This window comes from Ciona intestinalis, chromosome 2 (genome assembly GCF_000224145.3).
Source record: "Ciona intestinalis chromosome 2, KH, whole genome shotgun sequence".
NCBI classification, from domain to species: domain Eukaryota; kingdom Metazoa; phylum Chordata; class Ascidiacea; order Phlebobranchia; family Cionidae; genus Ciona; species Ciona intestinalis.
The window spans coordinates 4,428,012-4,445,711 of NC_020167.2; the positions used below are offsets into that span (position 1 = coordinate 4,428,012).

General features: G+C 36.0%; 2 protein-coding genes across 5 annotated transcripts; one reads left to right on the forward strand and one right to left on the reverse strand.

Moving 5' to 3' along the window:
* Positions 1-37: 37 nt before the first annotated feature.
* LOC100184359 (cubilin) lies at positions 38-13,647 on the forward strand. 3 transcript variants are annotated; one of them, XM_018817490.2, is made up of 18 exons: positions 40-217; positions 286-487; positions 606-781; positions 952-1,144; positions 1,224-1,405; positions 1,490-1,682; positions 1,945-2,120; positions 9,393-9,585; positions 9,642-9,823; positions 10,225-10,423; positions 10,533-10,708; positions 10,874-11,066; positions 11,128-11,309; positions 11,369-11,558; positions 11,618-11,796; positions 12,141-12,273; positions 13,022-13,230; positions 13,488-13,647. In XM_018817490.2, exons 1-17 carry the CDS (start codon positions 172-174, stop codon positions 13,227-13,229), a joined length of 3,003 nt encoding a protein of 1,000 aa, XP_018673035.1. In that variant the 5' UTR covers positions 40-171; the 3' UTR covers position 13,230; positions 13,488-13,647. The 3 variants fall into 3 exon arrangements, with proteins under 3 accessions (XP_026696665.1, XP_018673035.1, XP_018673033.1); XM_018817488.2 differs by having other exon boundaries at positions 13,022-13,225; XM_026840864.1 differs by lacking the exons at positions 9,393-9,585; positions 9,642-9,823; positions 10,225-10,423; ... (5 more) ...; positions 12,141-12,273; positions 13,022-13,230 and adding exons at positions 2,594-2,783; positions 3,027-3,205; positions 3,589-3,790; ... (1 more) ...; positions 4,788-4,920; positions 5,310-5,510 and having other exon boundaries at positions 38-217.
* A 1,460-nt stretch (positions 13,648-15,107) lies between these two features.
* On the reverse strand, positions 15,108-17,349 carry LOC100179665 (RING finger protein 37). Of its 2 annotated transcripts, none has more exons than XM_009859349.3 (3): positions 17,082-17,349; positions 16,664-16,809; positions 15,108-16,348 (listed from the first exon to the last, which is right to left on the reverse strand). In XM_009859349.3, the coding sequence occupies exons 1-3, from the start codon at positions 17,187-17,189 to the stop codon at positions 15,187-15,189; spliced, it is 1,416 nt and encodes a 471-aa protein (XP_009857651.1). In that variant the 5' UTR covers positions 17,190-17,349; the 3' UTR covers positions 15,108-15,186. The 2 variants fall into 2 exon arrangements, with proteins under 2 accessions (XP_009857651.1, XP_002129505.1); XM_002129469.5 differs by having other exon boundaries at positions 15,108-16,345; positions 17,082-17,337.
* Between the last annotated feature and the right edge of the window lie 351 nt (positions 17,350-17,700).

Consider the following 17,700-nt stretch of genomic DNA (forward strand, 5'->3'; position numbering starts at 1 on the left):
CAACAAGGGCACAGGCTATAAAATGTAATTTTTATTGACTTATCCCTCACAGTGTCTGCAATCTTGCAAGCACGAGGTATATAGAAAGAAAATATACGTTTTTTTGCTATATAACATTTTAGTTAACCAGCGCTAGTGTTCAAAACTAACGCGTATCTCTGCAAAAAAACAATGAAGCAATTTATATTCTCTGCATTTATTTTTCTGTTACTAACAGGTAAGCTATATATCAACGTGAAAAAATAATGCGATGCAAAGAATATAGCCGTTTCTTTTCTCATGCAGGTATCAAAGATGCGAGTGCTTGCAGTATGCTCGGTTTGACCGGTGGGGCTGGATACTCTTCGCCATTCATCAGCGCATCAACTCATCCTAACAACAACCCTCACAACCTCAACTGTTACTACAGAATCAACGCCCAGAGCAGCTCCAACGTCATCAAAGTAAATTTCAGAAATGTCAACGTGGAAGTTGGAAGCTGTTGCAAGTAAATATATTTTATAAATAAAACCAATAACCATCGCTATGGTGGCGCGCTTCAACGCCATAGATTCTCTGTAATATCTGTAATATCGACTGCATAATCAGTTTTTAACTGTTTTCAGCACCGACTACTTCGCTGTTTATGAGGGCTCGTCCGCAACATCTCGTCTTATTGGAAAGTATTGTGGACAACATAGTTCTATCGTTCTACAAGGACGTGGACAATACATGTATATACACTACCATACTGATGGTTCCGTGTATTCAACTGGATTTGAGTTACAATTTACTGTTTCAGGTAACAAAATACCAATTACCCAGTGTGATAGGAAATCAAAACATAATTAAAAATAAAAAATTATGCTTATTGTGGCAATGGTCATACTTGCAAATATTTAGAACGGTTTTTCAAATAAGTAATATAAGAACTGTCGCTTTTCAAACATAACCGAAAATCTAATTTCCTAGCCTCAGCAACGCCATCGTGCGACCAACTATCAATTGGAGGAGGACCAGGAACTGGTTTCATAACTTCACCAAACTATCCTAGCAATTATCCCCACCAGGCTGATTGTAGATACCGAATTAATGCTGGAAGTGCAACTCGTACCATTACGTTAACTTTCACCGCGTTTAATCTGGAAAGTCACCCTGATTGCAAGTATAGCCATTTTGAAAATTTGGGTGACTGATAAAAAGTTCTTTTTATACACGGCTACCTGAAATTATTTTGTTTCTAGGTTTGACTTTGTCGAAGTTCGAACTCAATTGAACGCACACTGCGCACCAAATGTTAAAAAATATTGCGGCTCAACTGTGCCAACAACACAAACAATAACCGGCCAACAATATGCTTACATTCAATTCTTTACCGACAGCAGTGTGACCAGACCTGGATTCAGAATGGAATGGACAGTTTCAGGTACATTATTTTTATTCATAATGTTTCTTATTACTTGTGAGTGTTCAGTGAGTGAACTTGTATCACTATACGATTTTTATGTAGGCGACCCATCATGCAGCATACTCGATTTGGCTGGTAGTGTTGGACATGTCTCTCCTTACTACAGCGCATCAACCCATCCCGCCAACAATCCACACAACACCGACTGCTACTATCAAATCAACGGCGAGAGTACCTCCAACGTCATCAAAGTAGAATTTACCAGCTTCAGCCTAGAAGCTAACGCCAATTGCGCGTAAGAGAAGTACACTTTTACATACTATATAAAGGTGGCTGTACACAGTATCCGGCATGCGAATTCGCTTGCGAAGTCGTATGCAAACTCATTACCGAGTTCCGTATGCGGCAGCGAAATCCGGACAAAACAGACAAAACGGACGAATTCCGGATACTGTGTACAGCCACCTTTAAGATAAAATTGGAGTTTTTATACCCCATGCGTTTTTTTTTTCAATGGTATACATAAACTTTTTACACTGTGTCGCTTTTCCTCGCAGCTTCGACTACGTCGCGGTTTACGAAGGTCCGTCTGCTACATCTCGTTTGATTGCAAAATACTGTGGAAACAAAACCCCATTTTCTGTTTCTGGGCGTGGACAATACATGTACATGCACTACCATACTGATGGTTCTGTGCATTCGACTGGATTCCAATTCCGATTCAGTGTCTCAGGTAAATGTTAATCTGGTAAAATCAGGTAAATATTAATAAAATGCAAGAAAGTTAAATGCAAAGTGAATGAATGTTCTTAATCCTTGCGTGGCCAGAAACAACGTTCGTTATAACACGGGTGTTCTGTTTCATATACCTCGTACCAGCTTACAAGTTACCATCATGCATGTTATACTTTGTGGGTGATTATTTTTGGTTTGATTTTTTCATTTTTTTATCTCTGCCTGATAATTTGGACAACCAATTAGTTAAAGCAATTGTCGTTAAGTGTCTTGCCCAGGGACACATATACGCTCACATAATAATAGCAGTGCTTGAAGCCATTTCCATAGGTTAGACTCGTTAGAGGCAGGCGCGCTAACCAACTGTGCTACCCGCCAGGGTAACTCTATAATATATAAAAGTTACTTGGTAATTTTCTCATAAATATTTCACTCAAATTTTTATTCATTTATCTATTTACAAATTTCCAGCCTCTGTCACGCCATCTTGCGACCAACTTTCGATAGGAGGAGCACCAGGCTCTGGTGTTATAACTTCACCAAATTACCCGTTGAACTATCCCCACCATTCTGACTGTAGATACCGTATATGCTCTGATTCAAACAGTACTATTACTTTGGAGTTCTCTGCATTCAATCTAGAAAGTCACAACGATTGCAAGTATGAGATTCTTTAAAAACTAAACTTCTTTGCAATAACCTTAAATTTTTTAAACAATATATCTAATTTTTTAAACAATATATCAGTGGCTCTTCTGGTATAAAAACGTAACTTCCCTGATGAAGTCTCGCCGTATGGCAGATGAAACGTTGGAAATACATTACGTTTTTATACCGGATGAGCCACTGATATATTGTTTATACTATGCCTGGTAGCAGAAGTAACAGAATGTTAATTTTTTAGGTATGATTTTGTTGATGTTCGATCTGGTTCGGACGGAGACTGGACATCGAGCGCTCTAAAAAGCTGTGGCACGGATTTGCCAGCAACACTGACTTTTAGTCAACAATGCGTATACATCCAATTCTTCAGTGACAGTAGTGTTTCAAAAACTGGCTTCAGTCTCCGATGGACGATTGCAGGTATAATATATCAGTGGTCAGACTTCAAGGACTGCTGTAAAAGTGTTCTTAACAGCTGCCGTTAGAGCAGTAACTTTCCTATATTCCGCTTGAGTGACTTACAATATTTTTTTTCATACGCACATAAAAATAACAATGTAAGAACGCAGCAGTAATAGTTAACAAATTCTACTGATAGGTTTGATAATTTTTAATTACATGTTCAATTTCTGCTTGGACTTAACAGTTAGAAAAAGAAAGGATATTTTATAAAACGTCTAGACTCTAGATTATAGTTCAAAGTCTGAAGAAACAAATATAATAGCTCCTCAGGCAATAACTCTGAAAATGTTGGTGAATTTTACTTTGTGTTCATAGGGTTTAACTGTATCCCTCTAAATTAGGCTTGGAACCCGGACCTCCAGGCTGCACTCAACTCAATCTTGGAGGAGCACCAGGCAGCGATGGTTTGATAAAATCAGCCAACTTTCCAAGCAACTACCCGATAAACCTTGACTGTCGATACCAAGTTTATAGCGATTGTTCATCAAACAACATTGCATTTACCTTTCTTGCTTTCGACGTAGAGAGTCACACTCTATGCAAGTAAGTAAAAGGTTGCGCCTACAAAGCGAAATCGAATTTCACCTTACATTTCTTTCAAGTTACGACTACGTGGAGCTGTTAAACGGATGCAGTTCAACTGCAGCCTCTCAGGGTAAATTTTGCGGAACTACAATACCTGCACCCACCACCAATCTTGCAACTACGTGTAGGGCGATGAGATTTAAAACAGATGGCAGCGTTCCCAAAACTGGTTTCAACATGAGATACACAGTTACAGGTATGAACTTAAAATCAACCAAGAAATAAGTTACTATAGCTATATGCCTACCCTAATTACTGCACCAATTTTTCTTAAAGAACATATACTGCTGCTTTTTAAAATTTTTGCAGTGATTGAAATGTTAAGCATGAACCGAAAAAAGGCCAGGCTTAGGCGATATAGTTTGAACTTGCAAAATATTAAATACCACTGTACTATGCGTTGTCTTTACAACAAATGTTAACTTACTTATACAGTAGGATGGGAGAAGATGGGACACTTTTAAACTCTATTTTCTCGTCCCGTTTAGTAGTAAACAAAGAACATTCAAAGAAATATGAAACTATGTCCTCATGATTCCCATATACCTTTTATGCATGGTAAAATATAAAATAATACCCGAAAAAGATTAGGCTCTCAAAAGTGAAACTGTACTTTCACAATACTTTTCTTTACTCGCATAATGCGAGTAACAACCAACCTTCTACAGCAGATAACACGCTTATGACGTTATGCGTGTTAACTTTGTTTTTGCGAGTAAATATGCGAGTACTTACGCGCATGAAAGTGACCATGCAAAAAGGGTATTAGTCTGTTGTTAATTGTTTAAAACACGATCAGGATATCTGGATATTATGTGCTAAAGGTGTCCCATCTTCCCCCACCCTACTATATATGTAAAAGTTGGTAAGCAGTAATTCCATAATACACAATCAGAAAAGCATACCAGAGCATTAGTTTTCAGAACAATAAAATTTCCCTCTTAAAATTACCCAGGATCTTGCTACCCATCTTCGGGAGTTATAACATCTCCCGGTTTTCCCAACACCCACCACAACAATGCTGAAAACAATTACGTAATCAGCCCACCAGGTGCAACTGCAATTCGTCTTCAGTTTACTACGTTTGAGTAAGTAACCATTTTTGTGATTACTTTAGTTACCTCAGTGCTAGTTAAAACAATGCCCGTTTATACAATGAGTTAATTTTTTTATTCATTTAATACTTTTTTATACCTATTGTAATTTTTACAACTGTATAACCTTATAGTATGATGGGGAAAAGTGGGACACATTTTCTTTTTTTTTTCTCGTCCCGCTTGGTAGTAAACAAGGAACAATATTAAATTATAAAACCGTATCTTTACGATTCCTGTATAGGCGTCGGTATTTGTTTACAACAGGATCAGGATATTTCGATATAGATGTCCCGTCTTTCCCCATCCGAATTTCTGCATCAAATTTTTGTGTTTAACTCAAAATATTTGAACATAATTTTAATCCTTTTTGTGACTCTTAGATTGGAAGGCAGTGCACCTAGCTGCTTATACGACAGTGTAACCATAAGAGACAACTCTAAAACGGGAACAATACTGGATACGTTCTGTGGCAACATGACTACACCTTTCACAAAAACATACGCTGTGTCAAAATTGGTCTTGATGTTTAAATCAGACAGCACAGTCATAAACCCTGGATTCTCCTGCTACTTCTCCAAAGTGTAATATATCATTTTTGCTCTTTTTTCCTCTATTTTTTAAATATTAGGGATTTTAATTAAACAAGTTTAAAATGGTTTTTACGATTTTTTTAAAGGATTTAAAATTTATATAAGCAGCTCTATATGTCTAAGAAAAGACTACATTAATAAAAAAATATTCAAATACAATATAGGGTGGGAGAAGATGGGACACCCCCTAACTATATTTTCTCGTCCCATTGAGTAGTAAACAAAGAACATTAAACGAATTATAAAACTTTATCACAACGACTTCCAGAGAGTAAATTAATTAAAACACGATTAGAATATTTGGATAATATGTGCTAAAGGTGTCCCATCTTCCCCCACCCTACCATGTCATTTATTTTACAGAATATAAGAAACACTACAGAGAGCGGATACGAGCACGATACCGACATCGATACGCTTTACATTATTACAATACTGCAGCATACAAAAAATATTATTGAAAAAATAAACTTGGTTCGTCAAGAAATGGTTGTAATTGATAAAATAAAACAAAACCTTCACGCTGTAAACTGCAGGGTCAGAGTAATATAATTTTGTTTAAGAAAGAGTTTAGATGTGTTGGAACATCAGTTAACATAGTGATTCAGGCCATGCACTGCAAATAATTTTATCGTTAGCTTATATTCACAAATTTTAAAAGTTACAATTGATTTTATTTTTGTTTCGGACTTTAAAAATATTAATTTCATTAAGTCAGAAAACGATCCCTGGTCTTTGAAACTAATCTTGGAAACATAATATATATTTATATTAAAGTGGCAATAATCTGCCTATTATTTTAATCAAAATACCTGAATATGGACGACAAAATAACCTTAACTCGTAATATTAAGAGAACAACAAGCCTTTTCTCTCAAGCAACATGTAATTTGCCTGTGCCACCGCCTACTAGAGATAAATCATCAGGCCGTAGCTTTAGTAGGCCGTGCCTGTGCTCAATTGATAACTATCTTCTGAATAACGGTGCTTACGTGTTTATGAATGTAAAATATTAAAATCACACTTTGGGGTAAGATGGGATACCGTTATTGCACTAATATGCCATATTTCTTGATCGTGTAAATTTCGTACGAAACTACGGGTAATATGATTCTGTAAACATTCTTTGTTTACTACCTAACGAAAATAAATCTTGCCCTACTATAAAACTGTATGCTATTTTTTCCATTATTTGCGATTTGAAAAAGCTAAGTTGAATTTTAACGCACGGTATTGTGACATTACAGCTATATAGGTGTCAGAATTGCGACAGGCACTTGTATATGCATATATTGTAGGGTGGGGTTGCGACGGGGGCATGTTAGGGCACTTAGTCAAATCTCTTTTTACAGGTCCCTATTTGAAACTATGCAACAATGTTTTCATGGTTGAAAAAAATTATTATAATAATGTGATCATTTAAATGATTACCGGATCATATTAAAAATTAATTTTAAAAGATTAGTTTTCAGTTTTGTGAGCAGCTGAGTTGTAGAGGTTACATGACAAAAATATGAAGCAATGATTGTTGCAAAAATATTAACTTTATTATAAGTTACTGAATTTTTTCCGTTAAAATAAATTTAAACGAATTTGTAGCATATATAAAGTGGGGAAAGACGGGACGCAATTCTTTCATATTCAAAATATATGACAGTTGGGGAAGATGGGACACCTACTTGTTTTATTTTCTCGTCCCGTTTTGTAGTAAACAAAAAATCAAAGAATTATAAAACCGTATTCTCACGACTCCCAGACCGTTGTTGACAGTTTAAAACTCGATCAAGATATTTGGATATTTTGTGCTAAAGGTGTCCAATCTTCCCCAACCCTACTATATCTCAGATTAGTATTATCATCCGTTTATTAATTGCCAACAATTTTAAAAAATACATTAAAATACACGAGGGTTTATTTAGCGATTGGCAGAACAGATATCATACTACCAATTCGAAATTATGCAGGCTCTTAATATGATAGTTAATTTTGATTAGTTCTAGAGTATACCACGAAATAATATAAACTGCTTTGTAAATTAAATTTAAATATTAATTTTAAAAAATGTTAACATTAATAGTTTTACCCATAGAGTCCATTGAAATCGCAAGTTAAGCAACTAACTTGTCGATTAATTATGGGTAGATTAATATAACACTTAACAACAGTTAGCCCACCCTGCTATATAGTTAAAATCCCGTTAAAACCCAAGAAATTCGATGAACCAATCTACTTCAAAATCTCCCTCCACGTACTTTCTTTTCTTATTATCGCCCAATGTCTTCTCAGGACGCGATGAGAAAATAAGAAGTGCCCGCGGCGTGGTAGTTAAATTGGTGTAAAAATACGCTATGCGGTTTATGTAAGTTTGAATTATACTAGTTTATCAAGCCGTTTTAATGAAACAAAACCCCGTAGACGAGTGGCGGGTAGATTTCTTTGCCGAAAGCAGTATTTGTTTACGACTTCTAGCCTGGCATTTGGTTTTCTTCGGAATTTTTCCTATATATGTGTGTTTATGCAAACGTGCAGAACTACACGTAGTCTATGTCACCTGTGTTAGCAATTCAAAGGCAACATTTAAGACTTATATCTCCGACATATCCTTCCAATAAAACGCAATGCGTCCCCAAGTCATTATTATAAACCTATATTTTTCTTTGCATTTGGTACAAAACGTATGGAAATTAAACATGACTTTTTTTAGAGGATTAAATGTGTATTTTCCGTTTTAGTCTGGCGTTTTTTTGTTTTTTTTTTGCCTGAAACTCAGTATTTTTTGGTGACGTTGGTTTCGACACAACATCATATTTTTAGCAGGAAAAGTACCAAACCAAGTTGAAGAAAAAAGACGCGTTTCGATTTGGTGGCCTCGGAGTTTACCGAAACGCACTATATAAAAACGCACACTTTACAGCTGATCATCAGTTTCTACATTCTTGTGGAGCTCGGCGTTTATAACAGAAAACGCAGTTGCATTCTGTTATATAAAAAAGTTCTATAAAAGTTTTAACTGTTATATAATTTTGTTTCAGTTCTATTCTACGGAGTCGATTACTTAACACTTAACGTAGGTTAAGGAATAGCAATGAAGCTACTTTTATTCTCTGCTGCCATTGTTCTGGTACTAGCAGGTAAGCTAAAGTTATGATGTTTGTGTTGTAAATTATTTGCAAAGTTTTTCCTTTCTGATTTAGGTATCAAAGATGCGAGTGCTTGCAGTATGCTCAGTTTGACCGGTGGGGCTGGATACTCTTCGCCTTACTACAGCGCATCAACTCATCCCAGCAACAACCCCCACAATCTCAACTGTTACTACAGAATCAACGCCCAGAGCAGCTCCAACGTTATCAAAGTAGACTTTAGACGAATGCAAATAGAAAATCACAGATGCTGCAAGTAAATATGCGTGAAAATAGTTTTTTTCATTGCGTTGGGCTATCAGTGTTAAATGCTGAATACTCAAAATATAAAATTGTGATCATTGCTTTAACGATATGCAGCTACGACTACGTCGCGGTTTATGAAGGTTATTCTACATCGTCCCGTTTGATTGGAAAATATTGTGGAACAAATTCTTCTTTTTCGATTCAAGGACGTGGCCGATACATGTACATGCACTACCATACTGATAGTTCTGTGGCATTCGACTGGATTCCAATTCCGTTTCAGTGTCTCAGGTAAATGTTTAAAAAATGGATAAATACGATCAGGTAACATGGGTGTTTAAAAATAAAAGCTATATATTATATATGAAGATACATTAAGAGTGCATGTTGCTGGAGGCTATAGTTGTAGAAAGATATGCCAAATATCAACTAAGTTTTTGAATGTGAAAGTTTGCGTTAACAGTGCTGACTTCTGCCAAAATTTTAGCCTCAGCAACGCCATCGTGCGACCAACTATCGATCGGAGGCGGACCAGGAACTGGTTATATAACTTCACCAAACTATCCTGGCAATTATCCACATAAGGCTGATTGTAGATACCGAATTAATGCTGGAAGTACGTCTCGTACCATTACGTTGAGGTTCACCGCGTTTAATTTGGAAAGTCATAGTTCTTGCAGGTAACGACTTTGAAAAGTGCTTAATACAAAGCAACCTAAAGCTGCTCTGTTTGTAGATATGACTTCGTCGAAGTTCGAACTACAGCTAATGCGCACTGCGCACCAAACGCTAGAAAATACTGCGGGACAACTGTGCCAGCAACACAAACCATAACCGGCCAACGATATGTTTACATTCAATTCTTCACCGACAGCAGTGTGACCAGATCTGGATTCAGGTTACAGTGGACAGTTTCAGGTACACAGTTAATTGTTTTTGCTTTCAGCAGCTGTAGTCACCTATAATTAGCGGAAACTTAAAAAAAACATATATAGCAATGAACAACTTAAAATTTATGGACTGCGATCATCGCGGATTTAGTTGTTAATAAAACGTCACATGCGCGATAAAATTAAAAATCGTACCAACAAACTCAGAATACGCTTTTATTTGACTTTCTTGTCGCATTTGGTAGTAAACAAAGAAAGTTTACAAAACCGTATTCTAATGACTCCCATACACCGTTGTTAATTGTTTAAAACACGATCAGGATATTTTCAAATATAATGTGCTAAAGACGTTCCACCTTCCCCAACCTACTATATTGTCAAAACTTAGATGCTAGTTTACAATTAAACATTATTCTTTTTTACTATTAGGGCAAGTTGGAGGTTCTTGCAACATGCTCGGTTTGACCGGTGGGGCTGGATACTCTTCGCCTTACTACAGCGCATCAACTCATCCTAGCAACAACCCCCACAACCTCAACTGTTACTACAGAATCAACGCCCAGAGCAGCTCCAACGTTATCAAAGTAGACTTTAGACGAATGCAAATAGAAAATCACAGTTGCTGCAAGTAAATATGCGTGAAAATAGTTTTTTTTTTCATTGCGTTGGGCTATCAGTGTTAAATGCTGAATACTTAAAATATAAAATTGTGATCATTGCTTTAACGATATACACAGCTTCGACTACGTCGCGGTTTATGAAGGTTATTCTACATCGTCCCGCTTGATTGGAAAATATTGTGGAACAAATTCTTCTTTTTCGGTTCAAGGACGTGGCCGATACATGTACATGCACTACCATACTGATAGTTCGAGGTATTCAACTGGATTCCAATTCCGATTTAGTGTTTCAGGTAAAAAGTAGTAATTAACTATAGCTTTTAGTAAATCCTTAACAAAAAAAACAAAACGTGTTTTTTTAATAATACTTAGGTCACGGTTGCAAATAAAATACAAAAATTCGTTCAGTAAATTGTATCTGCTGTTCTATCGCTGTTCAATTGAAAATCTGCTTTTAGCCTCAGCAACGCCATCATGCGACCAACTATCGATCGGAGGCGGACCAGGAACTGGTTATATAACTTCACCAAACTATCCTAGCAATTATCCACATAAGGCTGATTGTAGATACCGAATTAATGCTGGAAGTGCGTCTCGTACCATTACGTTGAGATTCACCGCGTTTAACCTAGAGAGTCACAGTTATTGCAGGTATAGTTAACTGATCAAAAGTGCTTTATGCCGAGTAAACTAAAACTATTCTATTTTTTAGATACGACTTCGTCGAAGTTCGAACTCAATTGAACGCACACTGCGCACCAAACGCTAGAAAATACTGCGGGACAACTGTGCCAGCAACACAAACAATAACCGGCCAACAATATGTTTACATTCAATTCTTTACCGACAGCAGTGTGACCAGATCTGGATTCAGGTTGCAATGGACGATTTCAGGTATAAAACATATTAATAAAAAAACGTAACGTATTAATGAAAGAATAATAACTGCTCAGGAGGTGACAGCTGCGATCAACTTAATCTTGGCGGTGGACCTGGCAGCACTGGTTTGATAAAATCACCCAACTACCCGGGAAACTATCCGCAAAATATTGATTGTAAATACAAAGTGTACAGCGGATGTTCCTCGAACAACGTCCGTTTCGCCTTTTCTGCTTTCAACATAGAGACTAATAGCCAATGCAGGTACCGAAAAGGTTTATGTTACAAACCGACAGTTATGTTAATCCAACATTATTTTTAAGATACGACTACGTGGAGATATTTAGCGGATGCAGTACAAATTTAGGTTCTCAGGGTAAATTTTGTGGAACCACAATACCTGCTCCCTCCACTAGTTACGGAACTTCATGCAAGTCAATGAGATTTAAAACAGATCGTAGCGTTGCCAGATCTGGATTCAACATGAGATACACAGTTACAGGTTAGAGCTTTAAATCACAACGTAAATCATTTTGGTAAAGAGTGTTCTGTCTAATGCTGCTGCACAAATATATTGTTGTTTTTTTTAAAAAAATAAGCACCACGTTGTAGTGGAAAGAGCGTATAAATTAGCAGAAGAGTACTCGTATTGGTTAAACACTTTTCAAAGTTAAGCGCATTTTCAAAGTTAATATTATATTCGACACAAACCCTTTCGCAAAGAAAAATACAGCGTAGGTATCAGTGAGGCCTAAGGATCATTTTAAAACCAAGTTTGTTACTGGTCACCAGCTAAAAAGTTGTGCTTGATTAACATCAATATTTCAATTGCGGAAAACCATACAGGAAGGTGTTGTCCGTCTTCTGGGGTTATAAGCTCACCAAGTTTTCCACTGAACTATCACAACAATGCTGATAACTGCTATGTGATCTGCCCACCTGGTGCACGCAGAATTCGTCTTCGTTTCACCACGTTTATGTAAGCATTTAAAATAATTTTTATGAGCATGTTATTGTATATGATGAATTGGTATATAGTAGGGTAGGGGAAAGACGGCACACCTTAATATCCAAATATCTTAATCGTTTATTTTTTAATTAAAAACGGTACATGGAAGTCGTGAAGATACGGTATTATAATATTTGAATTTTCTTTGTTTACTACTAAATAGAATGAAACGGTGTCCCATCTTTCCCCACCCTACCATATATTTTAATAGTTTAAGAACATCCTGATAGAAATAAGTATTGTGTAGTACAAACACATTTAAACTTATAACAGCCTAAAATTCATAATACCTTATGACAAAGTTTATTTTAATAGACTATTATTGGCTTAAGCTACCTTTTATAACTTTTCTTAAAGTACCTGTGACAGTATGAAAAGATACCAGCATAGCATCGAACTACAAAATTTTGGAAACTTTAATATCATCCAGCGAACATCCAATTTAAACACATTGTTATTATATTTTTTACGTTGAAAAAATGTTTTTTTTTTCGTTTTACGTAGAGTTTTTTACTTAACAACCAGGATCGCCTTTTTCCGTAAGATTTGTTAGACCGTGAAATAATATCAATTGTTTTCGTTTACCATAAAATGATACTCGTAAAATTGGATTCAAAGAAGTAAATTTGCCCTGTGTCTTAACGTTCTTCACTCTATTATATCCAGAGCCGGTAGTCTGACTATACCTATTTTTATTGTATTGGCCTTTATTTTTCAGCTTGGAAGGCAGTGAACCCAACTGCTCATACGACAGTTTAACTATAAAACGATCCTTCTGTACATCTGGAACTCAGTTGGATAAGTTCTGTGGCACAAAGAGAACACCCTTCACAAGGACGTACACTGCCACAAAATTGGCTTTGAAATTCAAAACTGATCGTTCGGTTGTCAAAAAAGGATTCTCACTCTTCTTCTCTAGAGTGTAAGGTAATTTGGACTTATTGTAAATAAAATATATATACCTTTTTATGAAAGTCGTGGGAATACGGTTTTATAGTTCTATGCATTTTCTTTGTTTACTACCAAATGGGACAAGAAAATTAAAAAATATGTGTCCCATCTTCCCCACCCTACTATATTCAATTTCTTTTAAAAATGGGTACAATTCTTTACTGCGGTAAGGTAATCATATACAGAATTAGCACCTTCGTAAACTTAATTCAAATTTATTTTTTACATTACAGATTGTAAGAAATGGAAGAAAGATTACCGACGCCAAGAAAATGTAACCCATACCCATACATGAGCTTTTACTAGACATCTATATACTCTTTATCATTTAAGCGTAAAACGAATATATACATCGCTTTGCGTATTATTAAAAAATAAAAAAAAATGATCTTTATATGCGTTGTTTCTTTCTTGGTGAACACATACAGTAAGAAAATGGCAACTGCCGAGGCGTGAAAATTTAAACTGGTGCTTGCACTGAAACTAAGCTACTGACACTGGAATAAACATCAAGTCGATCACGATTAAATCTACGCATTTGTTTTTCTTCGAGACAATCTACTCTTCGCAAATTGAGTTATTAGATATAGTAGGGTGGGAAGATGGGACACCTTTTCATTCTATTTTCTCTTCCCTTTGGGTGGTAAACAAACATCATTCAAAGAATTATAAAACCGTATCCTCACGACTCCTATAGAGCGTTGTTAATTGTTTAAAACACGATCAGAATATTTGGATATTAGTTGATAATGGTGTTCAATCTTCCCCCACCTTACATATATCTGTGTTTATGGAAACGTGCAGAACTACACGTAGTCTATGTTTCTGTGTTAACAATTCAATAAACAAATTTCAAAGACTTTTATATCTCTCCAACATATCTAATAAAACGCAAACACGGCCAAGTCGAAAGTATAAAGATATGGTTTACTAAACCTCAACACGAAATAAACTATATAAAACGCAGACTTTAATAGCGTATCACCAGTTTACAGATTTTTGCAAAGCGTACATGAACAAAACGCAGTTGCAATTTATAATACTGCTGTTAGTTTGTTTCAGCTATCCTGCGTTGTTGCTTTTTAAATAAACGTAGAGTCCATATCACGATCTTACTACGCGCGTATAATAATATAGTAGGGCGGAGGAAAATGGGACACTTTTTCATTCTATTTTCTCAACCCATTTGCTACCAAACTGAGTACATTCAAATAATTATAAAACCGTATCCTTACGCCTATCATAAATCGTTGTTATTTGTTTCTTTAAAACACGATCAGGGTATTTAGATATTATGTTCCAAACTTGTCCCATCTTCCGCCACCCCGCTATATGTTGGCATTGCTTACTTATCTTTCTTATATACATATAGAATATTATTCATGGTGTATTTATGTACAATCAAGTTGAATATGAAATTTGGACAGCAAACCAGCAGAAGCTTGATCTTTTAAATTGTATCTTTGCACCTTCGAGTGCCGATCGGAAACTGTTTTGGGATTTAACACCGCTGTGTTAATCCATTAAAAAGTAAATGTGAACACGTTTTAATTCCTTTACCTTCCGCACATGCAAGAGAACACCTAGTTACGAAAATTCTAAACGCAATGCTATTCTGTAACGCATACATGGCTTTTTCAAACGTAAACGCGTTGCAGAATTCTAGTGAAACCGAACATGAGACTATGTTTCAAAAGACTTTTCGTTTTAAGCACGTAATTGGTCATTCAGATACTTTTTTGTCGAACAGTTGTTCTTGTTGCCTTTTCCTTTTTTAGTGACTTTTCCCGCACATATCTCATCTCCTAACTCTATTATTATTGTTTAATCTCTTAATTGAAAGGAAATCCTAATTTATATTTATAAACTTTATTAGTTTTTACTATCGAAATTTAATGAAAAGAGTAAATAAAGAGGTATAGGTAAATCACATCACTTGTAAACACGTGTGACATCGGATTGATTAAATAGCGTTTCACATGACGGGCAGCTTAAACGCAAAGTCAAGTTTGAGGAAGCAGAAGGCTTCATTCGCTCAAAATTGCTTGTAGTATGCAGACATTCGCGGCACAGACGATGACCACACGGTAGGGAGTATTGAATAATAACTGATGAAAGAAAAACTTTGCACCTGCAACAATGTATGGTATCGGTTGTTTGAAAGCTAGTTTTTACGGTCCTAAACTTAGAAGTCCGTATTTTTGCTTTACTTAGTGCAGCTTCCAAACTATTTTCCATGGAGTTGGACAAGCTAGTTAGTTTCAAATCATGTTCATCTAATTTGGATGCAACACTTGTATGTGTTTTAGAGCAGTGGGAATGAAATTTTACTACTTTAGAAGGATTCTCGTTCACATCTATATCGGAATAAATTCGCTTCCTTTGGTTAGTTGTTTTAGTTAAATTTGGAGATTTTCCATTTTGAGACTTCCTGTTTAAAAGGTAAGAATCAAGCTGGAGTTTCAAAGCAACATGTGGCACTGGTTTGTATTGTTCGGTGAACAGAATGCCAGTAAAAGGGTCCGATGGTAGCCTTCCCCAATCAGACTGAGTTATAATATGTTTGTCTAATGTATGCTGGTCTACTGTATGCCCACTTGGAAGCAGAACTGGGTTTCTCATGACACTGCAAACAATTGGATCAACAAACTGCTTTGGAATTTCTGTCTTATCAGCACTTTCGTTGTCAGATTCATCTTTGTTTGTTAGAGTAGGTAAAACTGTAATGCTATTATTTATAAGTGTACATTGTGGTAAATTCTGGTTTTGCAGCCATTTTTGAATAACGCTGTTTGCCAAGTTCCGTTTGCATTTGTTTGAAGGTTTTCCCCAAATACTCAGCCCTCCTATAGAGGGCACAGTCCCAGTAAGCATACTGATTATGCCAAGTTTAATTGCAAGAATGCCATCCATGTTACCTTGTACATCAACAATTATACCAGATTGTTTAACTTCATTTTCACCCTTTTCAAGGCATCGAACTGCTCTGTAATGTTTGTTGACAAAACTAACTTCAACGGGAGTGCTGAGAACTGCTCTCCCAGCTTTATACTTAACTTCATCAGGAGAAACAGATTTCAATGCATTTGATCTACTAAAAGAAACAATATTTTAAGTAATACAAAAAATAGGTAATGAAAACTAATTTTATATTGCAATTTGGTGGTAGTAGAGAATCTCCCCCTCCCCCCCACCTTATTTGCTCACCACTAACCCCTAACCCCTAGGTTAGGGGGTAAGGTGTTGATGGTTAGGGAGTTAGGGGTTAGTAGTTAGTGGTTGTAGGGGTCGGAGGTTAGTGGTTATAGGGGTTAGTGGTTAGTAGTTAGCAAATAAGGTGGGGGAGGGGAAAACTCTTCACTAGCAACTGCAATTTATTTGAAGCAACAAATACATGTAATTAACCTACTTGATACGAGCTATGTAAAGTTGCAGGTCTTTCACACATTGTTGACCAACCCATGGTCTTACTGTGATTCGGTCAAGTTGTATGGGAATAGGGAACGTTACCGTGATGTAAGCTGGAGGTCTCGCAAATCTTTCTGCTTGGAAGCCCTTTACATATATAAAATTAAATCGTACACACTAGTTTAGTACTTCAACTATTTCTTTTTAATTTCATACTCAAAAGACATAGTTCATGGGCATTTGATACAAAAAAAGAAATTTCTTCGTAGTAAAAATATATAATAATAGTGGGAACTAAGAAGTATCAACTATTAACACAAATAGCACAAACTAAAGTAAAAAGTACAAAAAATGTACAAAACACTGCAAATCTGCAATAGTAACTATCATCACATTCATAATAGTTTATGTAGCCTTACATTTGGCTGAGTGGAAGATAGTAGATTCTCTGCTTCGTAGCCATCACTGCACAAACAGGACGATGTGATAGTGGTTGATAAATAAAGGTGACAAAAATTCATTGACATTTTATCAAACAAATCTTAATGGCATAAGTGAACAGAAACAAAACTAAAGAAGACATTATATCGCTTTGATCAAGTCCTAATCTGACTGGTGACTCTGGCTACTATTCATACTCTGCTTATTGAACTGTGTTATTAATGTACTGCATGTGTAGAATAGATTGACCAGTTAAATAATAGGCGAAAAGAATAAATACGCAGTTCAGAATTTAATATTTTCTTCTATGCAGGGGGAAGTCCCATTTGCCGAAACGTCTGCAGTCTTTTCGACAGTGATAAAAAGATTCGGACATTCGGCATAGATATCATATGATATCTATGACATTCGGTCGTTCGATTATAGAATACGAACTCATATGGCATTTTGCAAAAAATGTATAGAGTATTTCGGTTTGGTTGAAGACTGGAATCTGTAAGATCTAGAGTCCGTATATAAGCATGTTTATATACGGACTCTGGTGAGATCCATTTGTTGCTAAAGGTAGTTTAATCGTTACAGGTAAAGAGATATATA